The sequence below is a fragment of the Anomaloglossus baeobatrachus genome, chromosome 8 (genome assembly GCF_048569485.1).
Source record: "Anomaloglossus baeobatrachus isolate aAnoBae1 chromosome 8, aAnoBae1.hap1, whole genome shotgun sequence".
Taxonomy (NCBI): Eukaryota; Metazoa; Chordata; class Amphibia; order Anura; family Aromobatidae; genus Anomaloglossus; species Anomaloglossus baeobatrachus.
In genome coordinates, this window is record NC_134360.1 from 13,455,889 (window position 1) to 13,467,979 (window position 12,091).

At 43.0% G+C, this 12,091-nt stretch overlaps 1 protein-coding gene across 7 annotated transcripts in view; it reads right to left on the minus strand.

Moving 5' to 3' along the window:
- Positions 1-12,091, minus strand: part of ERC2 (ELKS/RAB6-interacting/CAST family member 2) — a 1,225,588-nt gene that overhangs the window by 249,926 nt on the left and 963,571 nt on the right. For all 7 annotated transcript variants that reach the window (XM_075321314.1, XM_075321312.1, XM_075321310.1 and 4 more), the window contains one exon: positions 11,227-11,292. In XM_075321314.1, the coding sequence (XP_075177429.1) occupies positions 11,266-11,292 (27 nt within the window). In that variant the 3' untranslated portion in view covers positions 11,227-11,265. The remainder of the gene's footprint in view (positions 1-11,226; positions 11,293-12,091) is intronic.

The following is a 12,091-nucleotide window of genomic DNA, read 5'->3' on the forward strand; positions in this document are numbered from 1 at the left end:
GATTGGCGGCTGAAGTCACATGACTGTTTGGATTGAGCCAAAAGTGCTGAAAACACTGAGGTGGAGTGGAAATAATCAGTAAGATTGATTTTTTTTTTTTTAAGAATGGTATATTTTTATGGGGCCACAAAACCCCTTTAATTTCGAGCTCCAGTCTTTCAGAGCTCCGGTGCTAATATGTAGATACCAAATGTGTATAAATACGTCGTAGTCAGAATATTTCCGTTGTCACCTGTGAATTTGCAGCAGATTACAAAATTGCAGACAAATGTTTGAGATTTCTAAAATTTCATCCACATGTCGTGGATTTTTTTATTGTGGAAACTGATGCACAAAGCTTAAAATGGCATTCATAACAGAGATTGTTTGCACATTTGTTCTTTTTTTTATTAACTTTAAGCCGGCAAAACATCCCCAACCCAATGACCCCAAATAATTAAAGCAGGAATTCTAGAATAAAAGTACTTTGAAAAGTTGCAAAATTTTTGAGTAACTTAAGAGTCGGGCAAAAATGTTGTGACTTTTGGCATTTTTAACACCAGTTTCTCCCATATTTTTCAAAATTTTAGCGACTAAAGTAAGATTTCTCCTCCAACGCGCCCCGTCATCAAGATCTGCGAGAGAATCACCGGTCTCGATGAATCGAGGTCACTAAGTTCTAGTAAACACAGAAAATAAAGCAAAAATAATCCTGACGTTTTTCAGTCATATTCCCCTTTAAATACATATCTGACCTTATAACTTACACATTTCATTCCAAGTCCATATAATCTATATTTACAGAGCATGAAGTGTTCTACCAAGGAACAAATTGCTCCACAATGGGGCCAGTTTCTTCATAAAAGTGCTACGTTTAATATGTCAAGTCTACCACCAGACATATGGAAAGAATAAGATCGGGGTTCTGAACGGCAACGCTCGAAAATTCTATGGAACGAACGTGCAATAAAACTTGTAGGAACATCGGAATTGTAAACTTAGAAAAGTTCTCAGATTTAGTGGTATATTTCACAAACAAACATCTGAATATGATATTACCAACCCTCGCTCGACGAAATATATTTCCCAAAAATGAAAGATCCTCTACTCCGAGATTACAGGGAATATGATCAGAAAGAGACATTGACCATTCTTTTTTAAATTTGGTGCTATTTTATTTATTTATGCAACATTTTACGTAAAACATTTTGAAATATTAGAGTTTTTAAATTGTCAACAGCCTTAAGCTCGATCTTGAGCCATGGCAACTTGATGAATGAACACTCTGTAGGAAGGTTGTGTGGAGACACGGGGCTCAGTGGGTGCTCTCATCCACTAAAACCCGCCGCCTTTAGAAAGACAGCGTGGCTCAGGGCTCATCCCAACTGAACGCCGGCCTCCTTAACTGTGGGCGTAACACTACTCAGACAACACAGGGTGAGGGAACCACAATAATTAGACTTTATTGGATCCCCAAACAATTAACGGCACATAACACATAACCAGCAAAACACACAACTGTAACAGGCAACAGAGTCTCACCCTTCCGCTGGCTCACCAGGGATTTAGAATGTCCATGCCTCAGAGGTTCCAGGGCCGCTTACTCCAGTCCAGCAGCACCCCGCTTTTGGCGGGCACCCACCGAGAAAGGAATAACGCCAGATTTAGGAAGCTGTGTGAGGTCTGCAAAGTCTGTAACAGGTGACTGAACTGTCCCAACCTGAGTGTCCTCCTTAGGTAGTCCTGGTATGATGTTACAATCCTGGCAGCCGGAGTCGAAATCCCTAGGCTGTGGATATGGTCTCCAACCGGATCCGGAGTCCCTAGATTGAAGCCATAAGATATCCTGATCCTCTAGTCAGCTTCGAAGAGCTTAGACTGGATCCATCAACCTTCATCAACCCTGGTGGCTTAAAGAAGTCCCTTTTATAGCCATAACTTTCCCTTAGGATACACTGCGTCCTCATCGATTGGTTGGACAAGATTGCTTCTCCCATTGGATGAATTTCAAGCTGCATGGATAATGTTCATTTAAATGATATGCATAGAAAGACTCAGTATATCTACATGTAGTCGGCAAGTCACCGACTAGAAAATGGCTACTAAGGTAATTACATTATCAATACACAACTACAATACAATGGTTACTGGAAAAGTCTGGAGAGCAATAGCTAAGCAAACATGACTTAGCACACATAAGAACAATAGTCTGGCTGAATGTTAAGAAACTTTAACCCATGAGAGTCCATGTCGTCACAGGTTGATCTTGTGCAGTCTAGATAGGTCCACCAGAGTCTTCTCCACCTAGATAGGTTCACCAGGGTTTTCTCTGCGTAGATAGGTCCACCAGGGTCTTCTCCACCTAGATAGATCCACCAGGGGCTTCTCCACCAAGATAGGCCCACCAGGGTCTCCTCTGCCTAGAAAGGTTCACCAGGGTCTTCACCTAGATAGGCCCACTAGAGTTTTCTCCGCCTAGATAAGTCTACCAGGGTCTTCTCTGCCTATATAGGCCCACCAGGGTCTTCTCTGCCTAGATAGATCCACCAGGGTCTTCTCTGCCTAGATAGGTCCACCAGGGTCTTCTCTACCTAGATAGGTCCACCAGGGTCTTCTCCGCCAAGATAGGCCTGCCAGGGTCTTCTCCGCCAAGATAGGCCTACCAGGGTCTTCTTCGCCTAGGTAGGTCTACGAGAGTTTTCTCCGCCTAGGTAGGTCTACCAGAGTCTTCTCTAACTAGGAGGTCCACCAGGGTCTTCTCTGCCTAGATAGGTCCACCAGAGTTTTCTCCGCCTAGATAGGTCTACCAGGGTCTTCTCTGCCTATATAGGGCCACCAGGGTCGTCTCTGCTTAGATAGGTCCACCAGAGTCTTCTCCACCTAGGTAGGTCTACCAGAGTCTTCTCTGCCTAGGTAGGTCCACCAGGGTCTTCTCTGCCTAGATAGGTCCACCAGAGTATTCTCCACTGTTATCTTGATTGTATATAACCATCAACTTGCTGGTCTTCCTCTTTAACTTTTTCCTTCTATTCGTCCGACCATGATTTCCTTCTCTAGTGATTGCTCTCTTTGTATGATGTGAAGACAAGTCATAGCTTGCTGATCTTTGCTTTGAGTGACACGTCTGGCTTGATTTATTCCAAAATTGGTTTTTCCTTCTTGCCATGCATGATATTTATAACATTCTTCTCCAGCTCCACATTTCGAAGGCGTTGATTCTGCTTCTGTCTTGTTTCTTTATTGCCCAGGTTTCACATTCATATATTACTAGAGAAAAGACCAGACTATGTACGATGTACGAGCCGTGTCTTCATCACCAGTGAAATGTTTCTCAATTTGAGGACTTTGTCCAGTGACTTCATTGTTAATTTGCTCATAGCTATTCTGCTATTGACTTCCGGTGTCGTCGCTGCATCTTGAGTGATCATTGATCCAAGTAGGTTGAAGTCCTTTACAACTTCCATGTTCGTTTCCATCCATCTCAAAACGTGTCCCGGTCATACCTGATCCATGAAAAAAGCAATTTACAGCACTGGAAGCACGTGGTGGTCCCTCAATAAACATGTGGTATAAAGCTTCACCTTTATATTTCCATTAAAACCATAGAATTATTGGACAAGTACGACATCAAACCATGAGGAAAGGAAACTATTGTGTTTCAGTTACTATGATTAAGGCCTAGGCCACAACGCGTTGGTTTCCTTTCCTCATGGATTGATGTCGTACATGTCCAACAATTGAATCGTTTTAATGGAAAAATAAAAGTGAAGCTTTATTCATGGATCATTTAGATAGTTGACTCAAGAAGATCACTTACAAGACCTCATTTTTTACCTAAAGACTATACCTTAGACAGCAGTTGACCAAATTCTTGTTGCTCCAACATCTATTCCTCTAGAATCATCCATATATTTGGCCAAGCTTACGTGTGTTTTTAATATGTGGAGCGGATTAAGAACCTAGACATCTCTAACCATAGTGTATCTCCCAGAGAAACTAGTGAATTGGGTGTTGTACTTTAACTTGTCCAATCCTCGGCGAAAAATGAGGAAAGCGGGAAGAACCTCCTACCCAGTAGATGGTTGGCCAAATTTACGGCATTTGGTGCAAATGTTATATATGGTGAGATGTCCCACCAAACGTTTTGGTTTTTATCTAACTTGTTGTCCTGGTTATTGTTTTGACTTCATATTGCTAGCCACTTTATGGATTCAGTGGCCACATTAGAACCAAAGGAAAAGGAGCAAAACTTGGTTTTCTTGACACAATATTATTCTTTTTCTACTTTAATGTCATCTCCAAACCTGATAAGCCTCAAAGATGAAGGTTCCTGGATGATTTTTCATGGGTTTTATGCCAACACAGAGCAGAGAATACCAGGCCGTGGCATATGATAAGCACATGTTTAAATTCAGAGGCCTAGGGCAATGTCCACGTCTTCACCTTGTGTGCCAAAATATCCTTTCCATCCTCTATCCACCATCCAAGAAAATCTATGCGTTGCATGTCCATAATTCTATAGATAATGAACTATTTGAAGGTTCTGATCATATTTCAACGTATCTAAAAGGAATTCAATGAGAAGGACAAAATTGTTGAAGGGAGGGGAATACAAGAAAAGAAAAGCCATATATCTTCAGTGCTTACTTACACTCTGTATGGCAGGACCTGGGTACCCGGTCATGTATCCCTAATGACATAATCAAAGGTCCTTCTGCAACTCTATGTTGATGCCTGCTTATGATTGGTCAGCATCATACAGGAGGCAGAAGTACACGCCCCCAGTGTAAACTAATAACCAATTGGACTTGAAGCTCCACTCCAGCATTTTTTTTTAAAATTTCACAGCTGGAGTGATGTTTAATCCAAGTCCCCTGCTCCCGGTTTTATACTCATCCGCCAACATTTTAATCTGCCAACTGTGCCGATTCGGTCATTCTTCTCCAGTTTGTCACCTTTCGGCAGCTTCAGTGTTTTTCTGGAGCAAGGCGAAGGTTACAACTCAATACAAGTCTATGATAGCCTCATTCTGGATCTCATAGATTTGCATTGATAGATTATGGAATTCTTGACTTCCCGCCAGTCAGACATTACATGGCACAGCGGGACCGGGGCGACAACCAAAATAGGTGAAGACTTAGGAGGATAAGTATAAGACAAGGGGTAAGGGACTTTGGTTTCAGGAGCTACTCCAGCGCTGAAAAAAAAAAAAGCTGGAGTGGTGCTTTAACCAAAGTTAAGCCTTTAGGTGCAAAATATTTGATTGCAAATATCTCCGCAACAGGGAGGGAAGAAATAAAATGAAAAAAAAATAAAAAAGTTTTAACCCATAAAAGAACAATAACCAATTTATCTACTAGCTTTTGGACCAACCCGGCAAAAAGTGCAGGAAAAAGAGAAGGCGAGTCAGAAGAGCGGGGAAAGGATAAGTGGGGCCTGCGTGTGTGCCCAGAGGGAGACGTTGCCTTTGAGGAGTCTGAGAACCATGGTGTTGGAAGAGGTATAATGCCGGCTGCGAGATATTTACCGCGAGCCAGACCGTGAGAGTTCCCTGGTTGCTGTTGGGCGAGTACCGAGCCAAGAAGAGAATGTTCCCAAGGCAGGCGAATCTTAACCGAGAAGACATCGTCTGGAGGAATCCAGAGATTACAGATCCGGGTCAGAAGAAAACCTTCCACCTTCCCTGCTGGAAGACGTGTGCACCAGCGAACATCACGGAACTGAACCTCCGGAAGTGGACTAATTCCCCCTCAGTATATGAGTTCACCAGGTGTGAGTGGCTCAGGAAGTTCACAGGAGGCAGGGTAGGCAATCCTGTGGGCTCAGGGGAGGGGGTGTCTTGCCTCAGGAGGGTCAATGGACGGAGGGTCGGTGATGCTGTGGGCTCAGAAGAAGGGGGTATCGCGGCTCAGAAGGGTTAGTGGACAGAGGTACTGCAGATGCTATTGATCTGCTAACGTGCTGTGGGCTCCATTGAACCACCAGCAGTTGACGCGATGGACTTCAAGAAAATAGCCACGGAGGTGGCATGTGCACAGATTGGCCTCCGCGGCCATTTTCTTGAAGTCCATCGCATCAACTGCCGGAAGTTCAATAGAGACCGCAACCGATCGGCAGATCAATGGTCCCTGCCGCCGCAAAACCCCTGAGCCCGCAGCATCACCAACCCTCTGTCCACTGACCCTCCTGAGCCGTTCCAGTGCAGTAACACCCCCTCCTCCGAGCCCTCAGTATCGTTGACCCTGCCTCCTGTGACCCCTCTCTACCACTGCCACCCCGGTAAACCATATCCGGATTATAAGATGCAACCCCATTTTCCCCCCAGTTTTTGGGGAAAAAGTGCGTCTTGTAATCCGGAAAATATGGTACTTTGCTTGTGTTGTATGCCTCCTACCAGTGTTTGCAATAGTTGGGACAACACAATATTGGTACTCTCCAGCTAGAATCTGAAGCTTGCTAAACTTTACTGTTGCCACATTGTGTACCCGTTTGCTTGCACTAATGCTTGTCCCGTGCCTGTAAATAAAGCTTCACCCTTGTTTCCGCACCCTCATCTTGTGCACCGTAGTTGTACTCTGCACCGTGGTGGTCCCTCAACCATCGATAGACATGTGGTCCGAACAATGGTACCCACCACTTCGCTACACTGCTTTTTTGCATTTGGACCCTAAATTTTGGAACAATTAATCACGACTGGCAAGAACAGTAACATTTTGGAAGTTTTCTACCAAGTATAAAGGAAGGAGACTGGTGACTCTACCTTCGAGGAAATCATTTAGGGAAAAACAAGCAAACAGATAAATGAGCAGGACCCTCCGAGAAGAAGCTGAAAAATCTAACAGATGACTGTGAGGGAGACGAGGCTGTAAAACATGGCCATTAAAGCACAATTTGGATGAGATTGTTCTCCTGAGTAAAGTTTACCTATAAGCTCACTGCAAACAACATGAAAGGCCGGGAAGGCTCCAGCAGATGTCCACCACTCTTTTGTTTCCACTTTGGTTTTAAGGACATTGGAAAAACATTGAGTGACATGTTCTCAAGGAGAACTGTCGGCCGGCGCGGGGCGTCTCCTACATTATTTACAAAAAAATCAGTTTACCAAGTGAAAAAAAGTCAAAAAGTTAGACGTTTCCTGGATTATTTGTGTCCTTGATGACGTGGTAAGGCAGGCACCATGCTAATGACTCCGAATGGTCTGCAAAGTCTACCCTCTCCTTCTACTGCCATCACAACGGCCATCAGCTCTACCGACAAGATCGATGTGGCAGGATTCAAGAGCTGACGAGGCAACTTTGGTCTCCCTTGAAGGCAATCTGAAGATGGACAACTTCCAAGTTATACGGACGTCCCTTCAGCAAGCGGCCATTTTCTATTTTTCGTTTTTTTCCTTCCTTTCTTCCAAGAGCCAACGCAACTTTTTTATTTTCTACGTTAATATAGCCATGTGAGGGCTTGTTTATTGCAGGACGAGTTGTACTTTTGAATGACATGATTCATTTTTCTATCAATATCTGCTTGTTATTTGCGGGACGGGATGTACTTTTGAATGACACCATTCATTTTTCCATCAGTATCTGCTTGTTTCTTTCTGGGACGAGTTGTACTTTTGAATGACACCATTCATTTTTCCATCAATATCTGCTTGCTTTTTGCAGGACGAGTTGTACTTTTGAATGACACCATTAATTTTTCCATCAATATCTGCTTGTTTTTTGCAGGACTACTGTAGTTGTACCTTTTGGATGACATCAATCATTTTTCCCTCAATATCTGCTTGTTTTTTTCTGGGACGAGTTGTACTTTTGAAAAACACCATTCATTTTTCCATCAATATTTGCTTATATTTTGCAGGATGAGTTGTACTTTTGAATGACACCATTCATTTTCCATCAATATCTGCTTGTTTTTTGCGGGACGAGTTGTACTTTTGAATCATACCATTCATTTTTCCATCCATATCTGCTTGTCTTTTGCAGGGCGAATTGTACTTTTGAACAACACCATTAATTTTTCCATCAATATCTGCTTGTTTTTTGCAGGACTACTGTAGTTGTACCTTTTGGATGACATCATTCATTTTTCCATCAATATCTGCTTGTTTTTTTCTGGGACGAGTTGTACTTTTGAACAACACCATTTATTTTTCCATCAATATCTGCTTGCTTTTTGCAGAACAAGTTGTACTTTTGATTGACACCATTTATTTTCCATCAATATCTGCTTGTTTTTTGCAGGACGAATTGTACTTTTGAACAACACCATTTATTGTTCCATCAATAGCTGCTTGTTTTTTGCAGGACGAGTTGTACTTTTGAACGACACCATTCATTTTCCATCAATATCTGCTTGTTTTTTGCAAGACGAGTGGTACTTTTGAACACCCCTCATTTTCCATCAATATCTGCTTGTTTTTTTATGGGGCGAGTTATACTTTTGAATGACATAATTGGTTTTACCATATAGTGTACTAGAAAATGGGGAAAAAATTCCAAGTGCAGTAAAATGCAAAAAAAGTGCAGTTCTACATTTTATTTTTATTTACCATGTTCACTAAATGGTAAAACTGACCTGGCATTATGATTTCCCAGATCCGTACGAGTTCGTAGATACTAAACATGTATAGGGTTTTTTTTTTATTATTTAAGTGGTGACAAAAATTCAGAAATTTGTAAAAAAAAAAATTGCGCTTTTGTTGCCATTTTTCAAGACCTGTAATGTTCTTAGTTTTTGGGATCTGGGGCTCAGTAATAGCTTATTTTTTTGCGTCTTGAGCTGATGTTTTTAATTATTACATTTTTGTGTAGATGCAATGTTTTAATCGCCTGTTATTACAATGTGGCAGCGACCAAAACATGTAATTGTGGTGCTTTGATTTTTTTCTCATTACGCCCTTTACCGATCAGATTAATTTATGTTTTCTTTTGATAGATCGGGCATTTCTGTATAGGAATGACAACTGAGCCAGAGGGTCTGGATATGTGATTTAATGTCAACGCATTTCAGAATATAACACCTTCATCAGGACATATTACTGGGATTTGTCCTGATGAAGGAGTGTGCTATACTGTGAAACGCGTTGACATTAACGAACATTTCCAGGACCTCTGGCTCAATTGTCATTCCTATGCACTGCAGCGCTGATGACACGGTTGCCGGGTGTAGCAAGCATCGCGGGGTGTGTTCAGACCTACGTGCATCTCATGCACAACAAAAAACACAAGAAAAGGGGGCACCGGGGACAGAAAAACAAAGGGAGGCCCTGGAACTAGTGAGAGGGGTAGGTGGACACCTCCTAACCTCACCTGCAGCTGTCCCTTCTCTCATCACCAGTCCTTATAAAGTCTCCGCAACTGTCGCCGAACAGGAACCTGGGACCCTCGGAAGACCTAGAGTAACCCTGACTAGTGAGGGGCAGGTGGGGTTCACTAGACCTCACCACTTTATGAACAACACACAAAGGAAGTAAAGACAAACGGGGAAAATTAACAACCAAAATGATATATTCTGAGCACAGGAAACTTCATCAGCAGAACCTTCCCCAAAGGCGGCCAGGACACAAATGACTTTGTATCTTCAGCAAGGAATGCTGGGATACACCACTATTTAAAGCTGAAGGGCGTGATTACTTTGTAAGTGCAGCTGATCACTCAGCAAGGAACGGCTTGGAAAAGCTGCAATAGCAAAACTGGCACTTAACCACTTCAGTGCCAAGAGAAACGTAACCCATTTAAATGTAGAGAGCCCGTTGAGAAGTTCCAGTCCAAAAGCTGCCACTGGTCTCTACATGCAGGGAGATTAACGTGACAGCTGTTTAACCCCTTCTCTTCTACTTTAGCATGTACAGTGGTACTTCTAATGCCTAGTATTAAGACCTTGTGGATCCAAATATCAACATATTCAACATAAATACAACATAAAACGAATAGGACATAAAGATGTAAATGGATATATGTTAAAAGACCTGTTGATCATTGGTGGTCTGACTCCTAAGACCTCCACTAATCGCTGAAACCACAGGGAAGATGCAAAGTGCTAATGGAATGGAGCATGCAAAAGGTTGTAGGGATTAGCGGGATGCTTATGGATCCATACACCGCGGTCTGTGCTTCTGCCCTGTGGTTTGACAATTGGGAATGGGGAGACCAGGACTCGGATCCAGACTAAGACATAACTTTACAGTTTCCCTCAGAGATGTATAGGCTAATATTATATTACGTACATTTATATACCTTGGTTGCTGCTTTACAGAATTTTTCTCATCTAAAAACATTACCTCCATGCAAGAATACCTCTGTAGTACATGGAGACCCTAATCGGTAGCTCCGCAGAAGTCTATGTGCCGAATGTGATGACTGTCACTAGGTGGCGCTAGACACCACTTGTATGCAGTAAATGGAAAAGTAGTCATACAGGCCGAGATCATAAACCAGGAGGTTATGACAGTACACGGGGGGAGGCAGACAGAGACGAGGTCAAAATATAAGCCAAAGGTAAGAGTTCCAGGAGAGTATGTACCAACATTCAAGGAGCCGGTAGGGATGTGGTCAGGATGAAGTCCAAGGTCAAAAGCCGGGAAGTCACATAGACTTCGGTAGCTCCATAGAAGTCTATGTGCCGAATGTGATGACTGTCAATAGGTGGCGCTAGACACTTCTTGCATGCAGCAAATAGAGGCCGAGATCATAAACCAGGAGGACATAACAGTACATGGGGGGCAGATAGAGACGAGGTCAAAATACAAGCCAAAGGTCAGGGTTCCAGGAGAGTACATATCAACATTCAGGGAGCAGGGGGGATGTGATCAGGAGGAAGTCCGAGGTCAGAAGCCGGAAAGTCACAACAGAAACAGGGGGGGCAGGCAGAGAAGGGTAAACAACAGTCCGGAGTCGAGGGGCCAAGATCTGAACATTGAGCACCACGGGAGCCAACAGCACAACTATAACCAGAAAGTACGACTGGCGGCGTCCTGAGCTAACATGCTCCCTAGTGAAGCAGAGCAATCGCCGGGAACGAGAAGCATCTGTGAAACAACCAGAGGAGCATTCAACCTGAAAAATGCTCTGCACCATAGGCAACATATACCGGCTCTGCAGGAGAGCATAGCAGAACGATACAGAATGTTCTGCACATAGGAATCGTGACAGTGATGTGCCAGCTACGTATTGTCACTTTTGCGCAATTTGTAACAATTGACATTTTGTCCTGTAACATAGATGTAAATTGTAGACTAAAAATTGTTCTTACCCAACAAAATAAAACTGGAACTTTGGTTTTCTGGAGCTGTTACGCCCATATCCCCTCCTCGTCATCCTGGAAGATTCATGGGAAGATCCACCGAGGTGTGAGCAGAAGAATGCAGAGAAGAAAGATGCGTTACAAACAAACAAACAAACAAAAAGCCATTATGTTACAAAGGATAGAATCCGAGCAGCGCCTCATACCCCACACAAACACACGTTACCCCTTTCCCTATGATTGATTGTGTTTTGGAACTTATGTGACATCGATGGGAGAACTGGACACCAGATAAAGAAACACCTGCCCAAAAAATGGCGAAATAGAGGCGACGTGCCCGCTATCGGCAGAGCTATCTATCTGCCGCAGGACGGGGGAGGCGGTGTCTGTGAAGGGGCAGCTCCTCGTAAAGACCTCGTTGACAAACACTTAACCTTAATTCTCCATCCCGGCTTATGTTTAATGAGCGCTGCCCGGCCTTGATCCCAGCGGAGCGTTTAAGCCGGGGCCCAACTGATGGAGAATGCAGATGTGCCCCTTCCCCAAATACTCAGAAGGGTAAAATATTTAGTGTCAAAGTTTTACAGCTCGAAATGCACCAAAAGAAGGAACTGTAATATATAAACCCCCTACAAAGAACAATGCGGCAAATAAATACCAAACATTTACAATGTAGCGAAGAAAATGTGAAGGAAACAATCATAGCAAGATAAACAGTAACAACGAATGCAAAAACTGACATTTTACTGCAAAAAATAATATGTTCAAATATTCGGACATCTAATTCGCATATAAAATCGAGTTACTTTGTATATATAGTTACTTTGCTCCAGAGCTGCAATCACAATTCTTCAGATTTCAGAGCTGAAATGTC